We start from the raw sequence: 20,750 nt of genomic DNA, 5'->3' as shown, positions 1-20,750 counted from the left end.
ATGCTGAACTTCTTGATATTTCTTAAACTATGCAAGGCTTGACCTTATTGCTGGAAAATACCTAGCATATTTTAACTGTCTTCAGAGGTTCAGGAAGCATTCTGAAGAGCTATTACATTTCTCGCCATTCCTCTGATCTATGCTCATATAGCGAGGGAATTGATAACTTGCAGACAGAACTGTGGAGAGCAGTGAGTCACCACTTTAAAGTCTCATTAATTCATCACAGTTTTCATAAAATAATTAGATTAATTGCATGCAATCCCTTATTTAGCACCTACTAGGTGCCAAACACTATTTCAAGTACTTTACATGAATTTATTTGTTATCCTCATAACTATCCCATGACAGGAATTATTTTTATTTTTATAGTATAATTATACTATTTTTAAATTTTTACTCTCACTTTATAGATGAGCAAACAGAAGCAGAGAGATGTCAAAAGTCACACAGCTAGAAATGGTGGAAACTGAGATACAAACCCAGGCAGGCATTATGTCCAGAGTCTTGCCCTAATCACAACACAAACTGCCTTTCCTCCTTGTCACCCTGGCCCAGAGCTCTGTGTGCTGGGTTGGAGAGCTCTAGGCGCATGTTTGGCTTTGGTTACTTGGGTGTCCTGTGGCACAGGCAGTTGGCAGGCCACAGAGGCTGGGCATCTACACAACAGACAGAAGGTGCTCAGAAACACCTTGGCAAATGGGGGGTTTCCAACAAGAATTCCACTACACTCAATATTTTGCCAAGGTATGCCCAAAAGTACTTTGAAAAATAACTTGGCTCCTGGGAAAGACAGCAGCTGAACCCAGGCCAGAGTGAGCCTGAGAAGGTACACAGGCGACAGCACTGAGCTGTTGCTCTTCCACCCTGGATGGGAATGTGGATGTGGGGTTAACCCAAACCTGCGCTGAGATGGGAAGCTTCAGAAAAGCTTAGTGTCCATAGGGACAATATCAGGGAACTCAAAAAGGAAGCAAAACCAAAGATATGAGCTCTGTGCCTCAAAGGGTGATCTGTGGGCTAAGTCAGGATCATCCAGGGAGGGCTTTTTTTGTTTTTTTTTTTAATGCAGATACTCAGGTCCTACCCTGGACCTACTGAAATAGTTTTCCCCTATTGGGCATAGGAGTCTAGATTTTTAGAAATCGGCCCCGGTAATTCTGATGTACTCTAAACACTGATGACCACTGCTCTGGGTCTCTGGGGTTTCATGCCAGACATCAAACTGTACTTTGACTTTGAGGATGTCCCTTGGCCTCTGTGAATCTTAGGCTCCCATTAGTAAGATTAGGGGACCAGGTCCCTCCCAGCTCTGAATTCTATGCTTCCTACCTAAGTACACTCACCATACCTGAGTCGCTACTTAAACAGAACTGATAAGGTCCTAAAAGGAGTATCAGATGAGTACCTGGAAGGGTGAAGAGCAGTCAGTATGGGCTGGAGTAGGGCACTGGGCCTTGACAACGAGGAGAATCTGGATTGGGGTGGTCATCCTGATAGGGCAGGCATCGTAGTGAGGGGAGAGAGACCAGACGTGAGGATGTGGGGGGAGTGAGTTGGAGGGAAATAAAACAGGTCTAAGGAAAGGAAAACACTGGAAACATAGGTAGGAAGGTAAGTTGGTTCCAGACTACAGAAGCCCTTGAAAACCAGGGAGGCGATGTAGTGTACGATGGAAACTAAAGAGGGAAGCAACAATGGAAAGTGGTGTTTTGGGAAGATGACTGGGTGGCCTACGCAGGATTGGAAAAGTGGGAGGGGGGGCAGGCCTGGTGGCTCAGATGGGGAGACATCTGTGACCCAGAGGATAAGCTTATTCTAGAGATGATGTGGCCCTGACCTGGATCTGTGGCAGTGGGAACATGAGGGGAGAACATGTGAGTGCAAAAGCTCCAGGACCCTGGGATCGTGGGTAGTTGCTGGGTTCTTTCAGTTTACTTGTTTTAGTTTTTCGCTTATCTGTAGTTTCTGTTCTCTCTGTAGTGAGCTGATACTGCTTTGTGATAAGAAAAAGAAACAAACAGTTCAGCATTTCCTTTGGGAAAGCAGCAAACTAATCTCCATCCCTTTGCGGCTTAACCCTTCCTCTCACTAATTTGTTTCTCTTAAGAACCCTCTTTCTCATGTTTTACCAACTCATCCGCACCCCATGCCTCCCGTCCCTTTGCTAAGAGGCTTCTGCAGAGCATTCCTTCTTTTCTGGACCCTTCCCCTGCCAGCCTCCTATAGTGCAAACCTGGCTTTGCTCCTCTGCCTTGAGGGGAGCCCAGGGTCCTGGCCTTAGGACCCTGCTATCCCACAGTGGCTCCAGGCCAGGTCTCCACCATTCTCTTCACCAAACATTCTCTGAGGAGTTACTTTCTTTCTGTCCTTGAAGCCAATCTCATAAGACCTGTCTCAAAATCTTCTCCAAAAGAATTCTGGGAAATGCTGCCATCGATGAGGAAGACAACTGAACCTCCCAGCATCACAGCCCTCTGACCACTGCACCTTCTTTGGCCATTTCTGTATGCCCTCAGCCACCTAGGAGACCTTCATGTCCCCCAGAAGTCCTATAACATCTCAAACTCTGAGACCCCATTTTGACCATGGACACCTGTCTTCTGACTTCTTGGATGTCCAGATTCCAATTAAATATCTAGTCGTTGGTACTCTTTCAATTTCACTTTCCTGCCAAGCCTCCTAAATTCTAAGGTCATTATTTAAACTGCCCTCATCAGTATCCTATGAAGCTTTGCTAAGCCTGGTACTGACTAGAGAAAAACTGCCCAGCATACCACTGGGCTCCCTTACCAAAGTTTCAGTAGGGCCCCAGGCCAGCTCAGCTGTCCACACCCCGTTTAATCCCAATCCTACTGTCAAGTCTATTGGAAACCATTACCACATTCCTCGAGACCCTGGATCCACTCATTTTCCCCACTCGTGGCAAATGGTCTTACCTCCAGTTTCACTAAGAAAGTGGCAGCCACGAGTTACGAACATTCTTATTTCCCTTCTCTTCGGCTCTAAACTTCTGCATATCTCCTATCATCTTTTCCTCCTTTCTGGAAAGAAATGTCGTCCTGTCCCTTTAAGGCTAATTTCTGGGTCTGAGTCCAGGCCTTCCTGTCCTTCTAAAGGATTTACTCGGTTGATAATTTCTTCTTTCTGGTAGACTTCAAGCTCTCCTCCATCATGCGAGAAAAATGCTTTGACACTCCCTTCCCCTAACACCCTCTCATCTACTTGCTACTGCCAAGCTCTTTAGAAAGTTTTGCTATTTTTGTTAAAGTGATGCACGCTCATGCAAACATTTTAAACACAGAAGAGCAAAGAGAAAATAACTATTACCCAACATCCTACCCTTCATGGATAACGGCTGTTAGAAATTTGGTGACCATGCGTCCAAATTATTTTCTACGTACACATTCACACAGAGAAGTATGTATTTAACACAGTAGAGGTTACACTGTACAACATGCTATTCTATGACTTGCTTTTGGTAACCAACAATATCTCCCCAGCACTTTTCCATGTCAGTATCTTCTGTTTTGTAACTACAAAAGGTATTCTAGTGAATGCAAATAACATTAATGACTTCCCTGTCCCCTATTCATTTGTTTACAGGTGGAGTTTTTTTCTGCTATAGAGAATGCTGTGTTGCTGTCTTGAATGTATTTGCATTTGTGAAATTTACGGGAAATTCCTTGAAAGGGGTTAATGGATAAAATATACTTACTTTTTATGTTTGATATATACTGCAAAACAGTCTTCCAGAAAGATTGTACTAATTTAAACTCTTATCAATGGTTGTCATTTTACTAAACCCTCAAGAACCCTAAGTTTTGGTAATGTTTCAAAATTTCACCTAATATCAAGAATGAAAAAGAGGACAGCATTAGAGATTCTACAGTCATTAAAAAGGATAGGATATTTTGAACAACTTTCACCCATTATTATGAAAATGCAGATGAAAGAGACGAATTCCTAGGAAAAAGAAACTTGCCAAAACTTATTCGAGAAGAAACAGAACATCTGAATAGCCCTGCCTCTATTAAGTAAATTAAATCTATATTTCAAACCTTCCTACAAAAAAACCTCCAGGCTTCTAAGGGCTTCACCAATGTATTCTGCTAAACATTTAAGAAAGAAATAACACCAACCTTACACAAATTCTTCCACAGAATATAATTTTCCGATTTATTTTTTGAGTCCAGCATAACCTTGATACCAAAACTTCACAAGGACGTGTAACAAGAAGAAAATCACAGACCAATCTGTTTTGGACGTAATAATAAAGTTACAGGCACTGTTAATACTACAGTGGTTTGTTGCCAGTTACCTCCGTAGCTGAGAAAAATGCTAAATTTTAGTCAGAAGTCAATAAAAATTAAAATGCATTATATCTGAAGTCTATTCATGGACTACTTGGGAATATGTGGACTCCATGTCAAAAATTCCTGCACTAAAAAAACAACAACACAGTGCTAGAGGCAGCGTGGGCCACTGGGAAACCAGAGCTCGAGTCCAAATGGAAATCCCACCAGTTCAAAGTGTTCATGAGGGCCTCTGTGCTAGGGATGCCACAAGTCTTCAAACACTTTTTCAGTTGATTCCTTTTAAGATGACTCCTCTTGATTTTGCATTTCACACATTTCTTTGTTCTCCTTCCAGTGAGATTCCACTTTGCTTAATATAAAGGACTTGACCAAACATTTCAGTTCCTTTATTCCCAAAATGAATTCCCACGATAACAGGGTAGAATTGGCAAGTCGAGCAAATCATTCCTTTGATGACACCCAGGCTATCTGACTACACATTTGTAAATAGAACATTTTAAACCAACATGGACTTTTGTGGTCAGAACTCTACACAAAGCCAACCTGGCTCTACACCAAGCACTCATGACACCCTTTGGAAGGTCACCTGAGAGAAACATAATAGGACTGGGGTGTGACCTGGCTCCAACTCACATACCTGGCAAAGCCTGCTTAGCCTGAGGATTGCCTGAACCCTTTTGGAAAGCTCAATGACCAAGTGTTTTGGATATCTTCCTAAACACTTTCCTAGAGGGAAAAGACCAACTAAATTCAATAACTGCATTTTTGTTTCTTTTGAATTCATCTCTATGTAAAAAAGGCAATGTTTTAAAAAATGTATCTTAATACTCAACGAAAATGTATCTTAATACCCAGAAGTCCAGGATTAACATTTTAAATTATGAAATATTACAACATACAGAAAAGTACAGAGAATAAATATAACAAACAACTATGTATTAGGTTACCCAACTACTAGGATCTAGCCTATCTTAACATTTTTCTGTATCTGTCTCAAGAAAATAGTTCACAAAAGAACAAAAATTAAATATACAACTGAAGCTACCTGTGTACCCTTCCCTGACCTCACTCCCTTTCCTTCCTCTCCAGAAATAATTACTATTATGAATATATTCATCATTCCAAAGGATGTTTTTATAGTTTTATAATATATGTACATATCCATACACTATACAAAAACTGTTTTTGCAAGTTTTCAAACTTTGTAGGTATGTATCCCATTGTATGTGTTATTATGGAACTTTTTTTTTGTTCAATATTACATTTTAAAATTTTAGCCATATTAAGAGATTTGGATAATTTATACCTTTTCATTGCTATACATGATTTCATTGTTTAAACATGCCTCAATTTGTTTATCTAGGATTTTTTTTATAGGATCTCTTTTAACTATATCTCAATTCAGCTCCTTAAGTGAACATACACCTAAAGAGAACCAAATACGCCTATAAGAACTGGTTTTCTTTTATTTCTAGTTGTTCCTAGAACACGAGCACCAAGTTTAAGGGAGAGTAGGTACTGCTGCATTGATGCTTCTAAGTTCACTCATCAGCAGGCGGGGGCAGAAGTTCAAAGAACCAGTGACAGAATTCTCCTAATCGACGAAAATCAACTACTTCAGCTTTTTTATCTTCTTTCTTTTGCTGTTGAAAGAGTCTCACGTCCTCAGAGGTCTTAACCGGCTCTGGGGTTTCCTTCAATTTCAGATGTAATTGCTTTTCTCAGTAATCCTTTGCATGCTGGATAAGATTGTGTTATTCAGAAGCTGGAGGTATAATAACCCCTTGCGATGCCAAGTTCTATGCCTTATACACTAATATTGCATGAACAGCATCCTGGCCGTCCTCAGGCTGCACCAGCTGGTTGGTGATGGTGTCACATAGGGCCATGATCTTGCTGTCATCTGGAAGGACCAGCAGGTTACAACTGCCCTTTCTCTCTGGGAGCCCTGACATCTCGAACCCCCAGGAATAGGGAAGAAAATGACATCAATAATGTCGCTCCTTTAGGCCCACGGGGCCAGCGCCTTGGCAACAGGCACTGGAAGTGCCTTTCGCTTTTTGCCTCCAAAGCACCTCAGGTATTGCAAACCATTGGGCGTTAAGTGACCGCCAACAAGGTCAATCAGGAAATGGGGTGCTCCAGCTCCTTATTCCAGGCAGAGCGGAGTCCCCTGGATCTCACTTCAGGTAAGCCCCACCTTTACACCAAGAACGTCCACCTTCCACAAGGCAGCTGGTTGCAGAAAACTAAAAACATCTTAAAACTCTACTTTTATTTAGTTACTCACCTAGACACAGCGTGTGATGAGTGAAGCCTATCACTTCTTCCAGAATTTCAGAGATAAGAGCTACTGACTAGATTCTTGACCTTTTACTATAAACTTTAAGTTCTCTCATTTTTACTATTCAGTGTATACTGGAAGAGGTTGAAGAGTTAATAGCAAGACTCAAGGAAACAGAAATTGTTCTATAAACAACAGAACACGAGTTGTAAGAAAATGTGGCCTGTCAACTTGGGTGAGCCCTAGAATTTATCCCGTTAAATATGCTGCCTTTGGCAGAAGTAGAAAGAAGCATCTTTTGGAAAAATATGGTTGTGCCTTTCAAGATGCAAATCTCAAAGGGCTTATAATATTCTCCAAATAGTTCCTAAGTTTCCGTTTAACAGAGTCAGACAGACTAGGCTTAACTCTTGCCTGTACTATTTGATAGGCATCCCTGTATCACACAGGCAGTTACTAACCTCTCTGAGGGTCAGTGTCCACAGATGTAAAATGGGAATTATAATACCTACAACTTAAGGTTGTTGGAGAATGAACTGAGATACACATGTGAAGTGCTTGGCATACAGTAGTCACAAAATAAATGGTAGCTTCCATGGCACTTTGCACACCTTCTTAAAGGACTGTCCTTGAGCACCTCAAATACATGGCCAGGTTCCATTCACCTGAGCATCCCAAGCACCTGGTATAGGTAAAGAGCACATAGAGGGTGCTCAATAAATGTTTACTGAAAAAATGAATTAAAGACAATATTAATAAGAACACATGTTTATTAAATACTTATGTAATACATATATATTATTTACTCCTCGATAACCTTCTGAGGTATTTAATCCTATAAAATCAAGGCCCAGAGAGATTAATTAACTTGTCGGAGTTCACACAACTCCTAAGTGATGGAGCTGGAATTCAAACCCAAGCATATACCCTTGACATTATACTTGACACCTGCTCAGGCAGTGCAGGAAGGTGTGGAGAGAAGGTGGCCCTTGAGCTGGATCTTAGAGGATGACTAAGAATCCACCAGGCACATACGGGAAAAGCCACCCCGGTGAGAGGAACCAGTCCTGCACAGTGCAGTGAAAAAGCGTAGCATGTTCGGGCTCAGCCAACAGTTCATTACAGCATGAAAGGAGATCCTGGAGAAGAGGGGTAAAGGTAGTCTAGGGTCAGTCCATGAAGGGCTGCAGGCTGTGAAATGTCATGTTTTTACCTTGGGGCCAATGGGCAACCATGGAGAAACGGCTTGATCAGGCAGCAACATGATCAGAGCTGAGCTTTAGAAATGTACATCCAGCAGCCTCACCAAGGAGGAACTGGAATGAGAGCCCAGGCAGCGGGCAGAAAGAGAGAAAAGAATATTAGCTTTTTGCCCATCCTTCCTGTCTCTGAGACCCTCATCATCTCTACATTATTTTCTAAGTCACGTCTTAATATTAGTGGCAAACAGAATTGTGATCTCTATACAAACTGGGTCACACTTCCTGGATGAGGATTTCATTCTCAGAAAAGTTACACCTGGTTTATTTAACTGGCGGCAAAAGAACTCAAGCTACTCAGTGAATGAGCCTGGCTGTTGCCTACAGTTTCAAGTAGTATAAGCACTTTCTTTTTTTTCTGCAGACATTTGTGGACAGCCTGAAAGGTATCCCCACACCCTCCAGAGCCCAGGCCCTCTCTGCTGAGCTGAGACTTCAGCACATTTATTTCTGTTCTAGTGATATTCTATTCCTTTGTCCTCTTAGCCTCCATCAAGATAGTCACTATTTTTACACTGTTGTATAACTACGGGAGGCTTTAAATTCAAATGTTTATTTATCTAATCTTGTATTTTTGTACTAGTTTTCTGCAGAAGAGTAGGCAAGATTAGAAGAAATTCTCATCCCCAATTTTAAACCTGAAAAAAGATATACCGTACAAAATCTGTTTGGGTAAGTTCCTAAAAAAGAGTGGAGAAAGTCATAGGTTTTATTTTTCAGAGCTCCCCCGCCCCCCTTCCCCACTGCAAAATGCAGAGTAATTCTTCCCTGCCAGATTGTAAAATGTCTTGATCTTCTCTTCTGCTTAAATCATGACCCAAAATTTACTTCTGAGGGAGTGCTGGTACTATATAAAGCTTAACACTGCTTCACATTAAGGAAGCTGATCAAAATTTAAGGAGAGAATTCGTCCAGAATAGACCCACACATATGTAGTCAATTGATTTTTAATAAGGTTCAAAGACAATGCAATAGAGAAAAAAGGTCTTTTCATAACTGACATGGACACAACTGGACATCCATATGCAAACAAATAAACTTCAATTTCAGCCCTTCAAAACACATCTTTAACATCTCACACTCATCAGGACAGTTAATATAAAAAAGACAGAAAATAACAAGCGTTAGTGAGGATGTGGAGAACCTGGATCCTGTGTACCTGGTGGGCACATAAAATGATACAGCTGCTGTGGAACACAGTATGGCTGTTCCTCAAAAAATTAAACAGAGTTACCATATGATGCAGCAATTCCACTCCTGGGTATCTACCCATAAGAACTGAAAGCATTATATTATGTGAAAGAACCCAAACTCAAAAGGCTACTACTGCATGATTCCATTCATATGACATTCTGTAAAAGGCAAAAAATGACAGATCAGATCAGTCATTGTTGGGGGCTGAGTGTGGAGGGAGGGTAACTGCAAAGGGGCACATGTCATGTCTTGATTGGGCTGTATGAGTTTGTCAGAACACACAAAACTTTGTAACCTTGGGAAACACCCAAAATAATGATTTTTATTGCGTTTACATTTATGTGAATAAAAAACTTAAAGTTCAAGGGGAGATGTCAGGCCTATGGTAGTAAATCAGGATATACTGTAAAGTAAAAAATTAATGCTCACCAGTAAGTGTTTATACACTTGACAGAGGTAATAGCTACTCAAATTATACACTTGTTTGATGACTGCTATGAAATGCATTTGTTCTAACCAAAACAAAAACGAATGTGTTGAGCCATTTCCTCAAATTGGGGAAAGAATATATAGCTCTGACTTAAGTCTATGGAACTAAAGTCAATGGTTTCTGACTTGAACATAAGTGAGCCAAGTACTAAGATCAAATTTATGATATGCTAAGCATGAAGCTAAAACTTGATCAGAATGCAGAGGGAGACATTATATACAATTTAAAGTACAGTATGAATTTTTATTGGAATACTGACTTCTCTCTGGTACTAAAAGGTGACACTTATTCAAGCCATGTTGACAAGATGGAGCAGTTTGTTCTTCAAGATGCCCGGAAACATTGAAAGCTTAGGTTAAATACTAATTTTGAAAGGTAAGAACAGTATTAGTCATCAAACGTTAAGCCAGCTCTCTTCAGTTTTTAAAGTGCTTTAAGTACCAGGATTTTAAAACATTTCGGCAAACAGCCTTAACACAAATTATAATTACAAAGAAACCTTTCAGTTTTTATCTTGAAGCAGCTACTCAGAATCAAAATGAGCTATTACTTAGGTGATTACATAATCCTTAGCAGCCATAAAGACCACTGTTTATTAGGCCCCAGTTTCAGAGAACTGTGCCACCAGTGTTTTCAGCCTTGATCCCAAATATAAAACTGTCCACATCCCAACCCACTGCTACAAGCAGTTCCTAAGTTTTTGCTCCATTATATGATGTTATTTCAAAGCCATAAAGGCAAATATTTGCTTAATTTTATTTTAAGTAAAGCACTGAATATGTATTCTCATTTTTTAAAAAAATAGTAAAATGTATGTTAAAAGATTAAAGGATGTAAAACACAACGTGATGACTATAGTTAACAATAGTGTATAGTGTATTTAAAAGTTGCTAAGAGAGTAAATCCTGAAAGTTTATAAAGCACACATAAGGAGGTTCTGAAAGGTAGAAAGAAGGCAGTAAACTAACTAGGGACTTTGAGATCTGAAGCATCGTGGTGGTAACCCTGGGTTTTCTTTTTGTCTCATGTAGCCCAGATTAAGTGCTGAAGAGGCTGGATAGAGAGGAAAAACCAATAGTTGCAAACATAAAGAGTACCCTCAAAAGCCTACTCTTTGTAAAAGAAAGTCCAGCAAGACAGAAAACTTTCAGACAATAACTGCTCTACTGCAGCCTAATACCACACACACACACACACTATGGCCCCACTCCCACCCATGTGAGCAAAATTCAATGGGTATCTAGAATTCCACCCTCAGTAGGGTGTAAGGAAGCACCCACCACCCCTACTGGGGTAGTGTCAGAGAAGACCAAGAGAAGACAGCTGGTTATGAGTCCTCTCCTCTCCCATGTGGTCAGGGCAGACCACATGGCCAGCTTAGAATTCTATCCCTATGGGGCAGAAATGAAGTGCTCCTCTCCTCCAGACTGGGGTAGTGCCAGAGAAGGCGTCAGAAGAGTCAGGGATTTCACCACTGCGTAGTGGTAATGACACCACTCCCACTGCAGTTCAGGAGAGACCATGTGGGAGCTGGAACTCCCTCCCTTGCCCAGGAGTGTCTCAAAAGAAGCCAAGTGGAGATCCTAGACTTCTATCTCTATCTGGCAGTAACAAGGCAGTGCTGCCCCTTCTCTACTGGAGCACCGTCAGAGAAAACCAATTAAAACAGGACATTTAAATAAGATGCAGAGTTTCAACTGTTCACATTTCAACTGTAATTCAGCAGCTATTCAAAGAATCTGAAAATCTCAAACCAAATAAAAGACAACCAATAGGTGCCAACACCAAGACAATGGAGATGTTACACTTATCTGACAAAGATTTTTAAAGCAGCTCTGATAAAAGCAATTAGGAACACATTTAAAACAAATAAAGAAAATAGAAGGCCTCAGCAAAGAAATACAAGATATAAAGAAAAACTAAATGGAAAATTTAGAACTTAAAAAAAAAAAAATTGAAATAAAAGCTCAGTGGATGGGCTCAATAATAGAATGGAAGAGACTAGGAACAAATGAATGAACTTGAAGACAGAATAATAGAAATTACCTAATCTGAATCAACAGAGAGAAAAGATTTTTTTAAAGTTAGTACTGATAAACTTGTGGGACTATAACACAGGACCTAATACTTGAGTCCTCAGAGTCCCAGAAGGAGAAGAGAAACAGCGGCACTTAAAAAGTACTTAAGGAAATAATGGCTGAAAACTTCCTAAACTTGGCGAGAGACATAACCCTACAAATTCAAGAAACTGAGTGACCCACAAACAGGATAAACACAAAGAAATCCACGCTAAAATATATCATAACTAAACTTCTGGAAACGAAAGATGATGTCACTCTGGAAGACAGTTTGGTAGTTTCTCACAAAACTAAAAATATTCTTACCATACAATATAGCATTGGTGCTCCTTGGTTTTTACCCAAATGAGTTGAAAATTTACATTTACAGAAAAACCTGCATATGAATGTTTATAGCAGCTTTATATTCATAATTGCTAAAACTTGGAAGCAATCAAGATGTCCTTCAGAAAGTGAATGGACAAATTGTGGTGCATCCAGACAACAAAATATTATTCAGCACTGAAAAGAAATGAGCTACTAGGCCATGAAGAGACACAGGCAAAAAACTGAACCTAAGTCTCTCGTCTTATAAAAATATTAACCCAGAATAGATCAGGGTCTGAAATATAAAATGTAAAACTACAAAACTTTTTTTACAAAGAATAAGAAAATATCTTTGAGACCTAGTGCTAGATAAAGAGTTTTGAGACCTGACATCAAAAACACAAACGATAAAAGGAAAAACTGATATACTGCATGTCAAAATTAAAAACGTTTTCTCTGCAAAGGGCCCTTTTAGGAGCATGAAAAGACAAGCTACAAACAAGGAGAAAATATTTGCAAACCACTTTACCTGACAAAGGACTAATATCTAGAATATGTAAAGAATTCTCAAAACTCAACAGTAAAAAAAAAAAAATTCCAAAACACAAGCAAAAGATACAAAGGGACATCTCACTGAAGACATACAGCACATAAAAAGATGTTCAATATCATCAGCCTTCAGGGAAATGCAAATCAAAACCATAATGACACACCATTACACACTTAGCAGAATGGCTAATATAAAAAATAATGACAGCATCAAATGCTGGTGAGGATGCAGAGAAACTGGATGACTCACACACTGTCGGTGAGAATGTAAAGTGGTAGGTACTTTTATTCTGGAAATCAGTTTGGCAATTTCTTAAAAGAGTAAATATGCAACTACCATATGACCCAGCAATTGCATGTCTGGGTATTTATCCCAGAGAAATAAAAACTTATGTCTACATGAAACCTGTACACTAATGTTTATAGCAGCTTTATTCGTAATAGCCAAAAACCCAGAAACAACCCAGACGTCTTTCAAAGGGTGAATGCGTGAACAAACCGTGGTGTATCCACATCATGGAGCACTACTCAGCAATAAAAAACAACAAACTATTAATGCAAACAACAACCTGGGTGAACATCTGGAGAATTATGCTGAGTGGAAAAAGTCAATTCCAAAAGATCACATACTGTTTGATTCCACTTGTACACATACACTCCTGAAATGACAAAGTTTTAGAAATGAAGAACAAACTAACGGTTGCCGAAGGGCTAAGGAGGAGGTAGGGATGGGAGATGTAGGTGTGGCTATAAACGGGCACCATGAGGGACCTTCCTGGTGATGGAATTTTTCTGTATGGTGACTACACCAATGTAAACACCCTGATTTTGTACTATAGTTTTGCAAGATGTTAACAAGGGGGGGGCGGCGTATAGAGGGGACAGGGGATCTCTGCGTGATTTCTTACAACTGCATGTAAATCTACAGTTACCTCTAGGTAAAAGTTTAATTTTAAAAAGTTAATCAAACTAAATCTACTTCAAATCTCTTCTGGCATCTGAAAGAACCCTTGCTTCCAAGAGTTTTCTCCTTGCTATAATTTTGTTAGCAGCCCAAAGGTTAAGCTTAAGTGCTGCAAACATTTCGGAGAAACCTACCTAGCACCTTGGGCCAAAATATCTGCCAAAACAAACCTGCCTGCAGAAATCTCACCAAGGGACATGTATTAGCTTACAAAATAACCGTTTAGCTAGAGTCGAGATGTTCTTGCTAATATTGCATATTAATTGAGGTGTGGTTTTTTTGTTTCATTCTTATTCAATTCCCTTAAGTTATTTATTTCCCTCCAAACAGCTCTGAGGAATTTCTTTTCTGTTTTAGTTCAAAAAAATTCATCTGTATAACACGAGTACATTTTCATTAATATTTAAACAAAAAGGGAAAGTTCCCTCACTTCCCATTGCAGCCTTCTCCCCAGAGAAAAATCACCGTTGTCAGTTTGAAGTATTTCTTTCTAGAATTTTTTGTGTATTTCTAGACACATGTAAAGTTTTGCATGTGTGTGTTTTTACAAAGATAGAATCATACTATGTGTTCTGTTTTTCAAGTTCCTTTTTTCCCCTTTTAAAATGCCTTGGAAATGTACATGTCAGTATAATTAGACGTGATTTAACTCATTCTTTCCAGTTGCCTTGCAGTAAGTAGTCTGTGGTATTGATGTACCATAGTCTAACTGTTCGCCTGTTGGCACTTAAGAAGGTTCCAACGTCTGCTATTGCAAGCAATGTAGCCATCAGTGACAATCCTTGTACATATTTCTCTGAGCACATATGAAGATATTTCTCTAGGAGAGAAACCCAGAAGTAGAACTGGGGCTTTGAAGGTATGGCCAACATTGTTGATTGGCTGAGCCACCACCTGCTCCCACTCATTTTCAATCATCTCCTCCCCTCCTCCCAAAACAAAGGCTAAAAAAGCTGGAAACTCACTATGCTTACAGCCAGTGGCCATGTGACCCAGTTCTGGCCAATTAAACATCAGCGAAAGTATACTAAGTGCTCCCTAGGAATGTTTTTGCTTTCCAGGTAAAAGGGATAGACATGACTGGCACTGTCCCATTTTCCTGCCCTGAAGGTGGCTGTGGTGTTTGGAGGGGTGGCAGCCCTGTTGCAACATAAAGGAAAGCCAAGAGATCACGATGATGTCAGCCCTGACCAATGAGTTGCTGAATCAAAGCCAGCAGTAGCCTACCTCCAGGCTGCATGTTATGTGAGAATGAACTCCTACACTGCTATATGGCATAAGCTGCAGTGTAAGTCTGGTTTTCTGTTACTTGTAGCCAAATGATGCAGTACTAAATTACTCTCCAGAAAGCCTGCACTCTATTTATTCTCTCACAAAAATCTTTAAGAGTATCCATTTCCTAAAACTTTTACTTTGGATGTTGTCAGTCATTTAGATGGTAACCGTGTTGAGCTGATGTGTGAAAATGTTTCCTATGAAGTGGAGCATCCCTTCATACATTTATTGGACATTCGGATTTCCTCTTCTATGACTTTCTTGTTTATATCCCTGGAGCACTTTTTATTGCATTGTTTGACTTTTTCTTATTGATTTGTAAGAGTCAATTTCCAGATAGCAAAACAGACTGAATTAAACTCATGGGGGAAATTTGTCTCTGCATCTTTACACTATCAATCAAATCAAACACAACTAAGTAATAAATCTTCCAGGTCAGGCCAGGCTGACAGTGACAATCGTGACAGTCATCTCTGAGTGCTGCACCACCACATAGCAATGTGTCAAGAAGTAATTCAATTCGTGCAAAACTGCAGCCCATGCTTAGCACTTCCTCTGCAAATTTACACCTAAAGCAAGGCTTATGAAGTAGTGACACACTGGTGAACCAGGCAGAGTCCTTAACGCACATCATCTCATTTAACCCTCATATCAAACCCAAGAGGCAGTCATTATTCCTATTTCACAGAATAAATAATAAAAGTAAACTTTTAATATCAATAGGTTCTTTCCTGCCACAAAAACTTACAACATTCTAAGCTCCATATTTAAAAACAAAATGACTGTTTTCCTGAAATTAAAATTATGTAAAATATATTGCGCCTATCTAAATATATCAACATGCTTAAGTTAGAAGCATTGCTAAACCTGTTTAGTGGTTTATGAATCTGAAGAAGCTGTTCCAAAGTCTGGCTCTAAAGTTTATTGCCACACTGGAGTTAACCTAAATTATTTCCATTTTTTAAAGTGAAAAACTAAATCGAGTAGGATTTTAATGCTTCAGCAAAAAAGAAGCTACTAGCTAACTGTCCCAACCCAGAGCAAGGGAGTAAAGAATTCCTCTAATCAGTTAACAATCAACCACTCTGACACTGGAAAACAAACAAAATGAGCTGTTAAAGATGATAAAAGACTGTGGTGAAAAGCAATGTAAACAAGTAGAATAGAACATGCACCATCCTGAGTATTTGGACATGGTTTAGATTTTGGATAGACTGACTACTTTAAAAAGCCTGGCAGCTACAGGAAAAGAGAAAATTGGGGAGGCTCCGGCCCCTGGAGTCAGGTGTGGGGCAGCAGGAGGGCTGAGGCCCTGACAAATATTTCCTTGCTTTATGCCACCCCTCCCCTCACGGAGCTGTGGATTCTCACTCTGGCAAAGCATCACACAAAGCACTCAATCCACAGCGAGCGGGCGAGGAGCACAGGCATCAAACCTCCTTGATGCCTTCTATTAAACCCTCCCAGGGGACACACCCAGCCCAGAGCCTGCATGCCAGGGCCCCGAGAACTGACAGTCCTCACACAGGAAGACCAGACCACCTAGGTGCTGCCTGCTTGGGCCCCAGGTTGACATGGAGGTTTACCTGAAGCTTCTTGTAGAGTTTTTTAGCCAGTTTGTAAGGCACAGAAAAATGCCTGGGGGAGTTCGAATTCCCATTTTACACAGAAGAAAACAAGTCTGCAGACAGAATGTTTACAGTCTACAAAAGTGCAAATGGGTAGACAAAGCCCCAATCTAGGGTACCTCTGGTTGTTTCTCCCGTTTTCCTGGTGGGCTTGCCCAGTGGTCCCTGCCTGGGGAGAGGCAGTGGCGTGTTCCCCCACCCCACACGGCTCCGTCAGAAGGGCTACACGCCTCACCCCACTGGCACAGCCAGGGTGACAACATATGGAAAGAAACCCGACTCTTTCCCAAAGTCGGCTGTGGCCAGGCCAGTCCTGGTGGGCCGCTCCTGACCTCCACCCAGGTGTTCGGTGGGGCACAGCAGTTAAGAAAGTGAGTGGAGCTTTCATCACCAGAACAAAACCAGCCAAATTCCTTGGCCCTTCAGAACCATCTGTCCAAGTCTCAGGACAGCTCATGGGATGAAAAGTAAGCAGGGCACATGGTTGAAGGGGACACCAAGTCTCAGAGAGGGGCAAAAACGAAAAGAACAAAAGGAAGAAGGGAACAGAAGCGGGTGCTGGGACCAAAATGTGCCAGAATCAAACCGGATGCTGCAGCACAGAGCTGGCTGTCTGGGAAACGCCGCATCTGGCAACCTGCGGGCTCCCTGAGTGCCTGTGAGAGCTGGGCCCTAAATGAGCCCGGGGAGAACCAGGCCTGGCAGGTGCTCCTCACAGGCTGGTGTCACTGAGACTGCAAAGAGCAGAGAAGGGGGAACCGGTCAGCACTGTCCCGCGCCCACCCCCAACCCGCACTTGCACAACCCACTAAACAGACCCAGGCGCACAGCCTCACTGTCTGGTGGACACACATGGTACAGGCAGGCACACACATCTGCACACACAGCCTTCATGTGTGAGCACACACACACACACACACACACACACACACACCCTCCCAGGGCATGCACACGGCACATTCAACCCGCCAGCTGCGTGGTGTAGGAACACAGTCACACACACAGAAACTCCAGCAGGAGCGAGCACGCGTGCACCACCTCTGCAGGCTCAAGCTCAGGCCGGCAAAGGTGTCTCTGTCTCTCTCTCTCACCCCCCCCCCCCACACACACCACAACCTCTTAGGGACATACAACCTCTGCATAAGGTACATACACAAACTCACAGCCCGTTAGGAAAACACGCGCTCACACCCATCCCTGCAGCCTCTCGGTTGGAGTGTGCACACACAAGTTCGTCAGGCACGCCCACACACTCACCGCCTCCGTCTCGGGCACGCACCCTTACAAGCCCTCTGGTGCACACACAGAGCCTTCCAGGAACACACACCGGCTCACAACTTCTCCGTCGGCGCGGCCGCCACACAAACTCGCGGCGGGCCGGGGTCGCCCACCCGCCCGCCGAGGCGCACACCCGCCTCACCGCTCTCCGCCGGCGCGGGCACGCCGGCCTGTCTCCGCCCGCACGAGCGCACTCGCAGCCTCCCCTGCACCCCACACCCCCGCACCCTCAACCCCCCTCCCCCGGGCCGAGCCCGCGCCGCGCGGCGAGCGCGGGGCAGCAAACTCCGGCTGTGCGCGCACCCCCGGTCCGCAGCCGCCCGCGCCCCTCCTCACCTTTCTCGCCGGCGCCCCGCGCCCGGCCCTCTTCTTCCTTGGGGTTGGTCACCTGGGTGATGATGGCCGGGCCGTCCATGGGTGCGCGGCGCGGTGGCCGCCCACCGGCCCCGGCCCCCGCCTGCCGGGCGCGCGGGGGCGCGGCGCGGTGGGCGAGCGGGGCCGCGGGCCGGGGGGGCGCTCGCCGCCGCGGCCGCCTGGGCGCGCCCGCCGCCCGGCCCCGCGCTCCGGGAGAGGCGGCCCGCGCCCGCGCCCCGGCTCCCGCCGCCGCCGCCGCCGCTGGGCTGGAGCGGCCGCCGCCTCGTCACCATGAACCCCGGAGCCGCACCCGGGAGAGCCGCGCGCCGGGAGGCGGAGGGGGAGGCCGGCGCCGCGGGGAGCGGGAGCGGGCGAGGGGGAAGGAGCGACGGCGGAGCGAGGGCGGCGGGCGGGAGGAGGGCGGGAAGGAGGGAGGGCGCGAGGGAGAGGAGGGCGGGCGGGTGGGTGTGTCCCGGCCCTGGGACCGGCCTCCGCCGCCGCCGCGGGCTCTGCCCGCCAGCCCCCGGGGAGAGGGGTGCGGGGTGAGGTGGAGGCGGTGAGCGTGGGGCGGGAGGGGGCGCGTGGGGGTCCCGGGCAGGTGAGTGAGGTGCAGGGTTTGGGGTGTCGGGGATTCCAGAGGGGTTCTGGCGGTAGATGCGAGGGTCCCGGGGTGTATGGGGGGGGACATGTCAGGGGGCTGGGAAAATGAGTGGGGCGAGGGGCCTGGGGGGTGAGGGGTGTGGGGAGGAGTCTGGCCGACGAGGGGGGTGAGAGGCGTGGGGGGGTGAGCAGGGCCCGTGGGTGTGTGGTGGGGTACGGAGGGGTGCGCGGTGCACCCCTCCGTGGTGGGGGACGGAGAAGGGATCGCATGGCTGCGGGAGTGAGTTTGGGCCCCGGAAGAGGCTGGAATGTGGGGTAGAGTGTGGGAGGAGGGTGGGGGTCCCGTGAAGGTGTTTGGGGGAGACGCTGCGTGAGGGGCGTCCCAGCGCGGGGACTGAAGGGCAGGGGCGTGGGCGGGAGGGCCCGGGGGTGCGGGGGTAGAGGCTAAGAAGTGGCCCCTTACACCCCGGAGGGGTCCCGGGCGCTGGTGTGAGGAAGAACCCGGGGTTCCCGGGAGATGCGAGGGGTCCGGGGCTGAGAAAACCAGGAGTGAGTCGGGGGTCAGGAGGGGGGCGTCTGTGGACCGGGCTGGAGGCTCCAGGCGTGGGGTGCCGGCGGAACCCGCATCAGCTTTGTGCCGAGAGCCCGAGTGCCGGGTCCTCGAGGACCCACCTCCTGGCACGTTGCGGGGTCCCCTTCGAGGGGGGCCTGGGCAATGGGAATTTCCGGGTGCTCCGCAGCAAGGGGGCCGGAGGAACCCCCCGAGGGGGCTGAGGGGAGGAAGGGGCCTGTGGAGGGCCGAACTGGGCACGGACGGTGCAGAGCAGCCGCCAGCCACTGTCAAGCCTGGGGCGACGGCCAGAGCGCGGGCATGACGGGAAAGCGCCCCTTCAGCCTCGGGGAGTCGGGGCCCCCCGCGCCCGCGCCTTCGTGTTCCAACTTGGAAGCCACACAGGCGGCTTTGTAAACCAGGGGGCGGGACGGTGCCGCAGGGGGGCGGGGCTGGGCGCTCGCGCGCGCTCTCAGCCAATCAGGAGGGTTGGGGCGGGCACGCGGCGGCTGACGTGGTGCGCAGGGCTGAGGGGGCGGGCTGCGCGCGCACTTCGGGCCCTGCGGGCTCGCCCAGGCTTGCGCGTCGTTGAAAGCGGCGAGGCCAGTGGGACCTCCTCTCCTGCAGGCACCCTGGCGCGTGGGTCCGGTCAGCCAGGTCGGGTGCTCACGGGGGAACCAGCGGGCCTCTCCAAGAACCTATTGGACGCTTGAGGAAGCGCTTCTGGCGAGGGGCAGCCGGCAGCCCTCTCCGGCCTCGGCCCCAGGGGGAGCCAGCCCACGGGGGGCGGGTCCTGGTGCGGCGGCCGTGGCGCGTGCCCACCCGGGAGTAGCCTGCCCTGTGACTGCTCCCCTGGGGCCCCAGTGAGTCGGCCGGGGCAGCCGAGCCATCAAGGGGGAAGCGGGGCGCCCTCTGGTTAGGAAGGCAAACCCTAGTTAAGTAGCCGGGGCTCCGGGACGTGCCCCGCCTGACCCTCCGAGTACAGACCGGCTGAGGGCCCTGGCGCCCGGGCCTTCCCTTGTCCCTCCTCCCAATGCTGCTTCACACCTATTATGAGGGGCTTATGGCTGGGCCCGAGCCTGGCGAAGTAAAATGTTCTCTGAATTAAATTTTCAAAAACTACTGAATTCTAAGGGGTCAGAGAGGAATTTTCCAGGTCGCTGCGTGGGAAAGCAGGTTCCTCATACAATTCTTAGGGTGTAAGCACCGAGACCAGCATCTCTGCTGCCTGGCTGGCAGCGTCCCATTGGCCAGGGCAAGGCGCTGAGAGCACTTGGGCTCAGGGAGCCACATGCCTGAGGCCTGAGGCCTTTTGGGTGGGGGACTTTCAAAGGTTTTGCTCCCTTGGCTGAGGCTGGGAAGGAGCTCGGGGCTCAGGGCACAGGGCCAAAGGAAGTGGTTTTCATCACAGATTCTCTACTGTCTGGCCTTTCCTCGAATAATGACTCCCTGGGGCCCTTCAGTAACAATTTTCCCTTACCTGCATCCTTCACCATCCTCCAATAAAATAAAATCAAATCCAACAACAACAACAAAAAACTACCTTCACCCAAGTGTTTGTCTCAGGCTCAAGCAAGAATAGAGCTTGGTATCTTAAAGTTTCATCTTAAAGTTTTTTTTGT

At 45.7% G+C, this 20,750-nt stretch overlaps 1 protein-coding gene across 3 annotated transcripts in view; it reads right to left on the bottom strand.

Annotated features, from left to right (window-relative positions):
* CTDSPL (CTD small phosphatase like) overlaps positions 1-18,088 on the bottom strand; it is an 88,717-nt gene extending 70,629 nt beyond the window's left edge. For 2 of the 3 annotated variants that reach the window (XM_081159733.1, XM_081159728.1), the window contains exon 1: positions 17,961-18,081. In XM_081159733.1, coding sequence (XP_081015859.1) covers positions 17,961-18,039 — 79 coding nt within the window. In that variant the 5' untranslated portion in view covers positions 18,040-18,081. Of the gene's footprint in view, positions 1-17,960 lie in introns of all 3 variants that reach the window. The other variant, XM_081159729.1, reaches the window with a different exon arrangement.
* Between the last annotated feature and the right edge of the window lie 2,662 nt (positions 18,089-20,750).

The sequence above is a fragment of the Miniopterus schreibersii genome (assembly GCF_964146895.1).
Source record: "Miniopterus schreibersii genome assembly, chromosome: 15".
NCBI classification, from domain to species: domain Eukaryota; kingdom Metazoa; phylum Chordata; class Mammalia; order Chiroptera; family Miniopteridae; genus Miniopterus; species Miniopterus schreibersii.
This window is presented reverse-complemented; position numbering and strand designations above follow the sequence as displayed.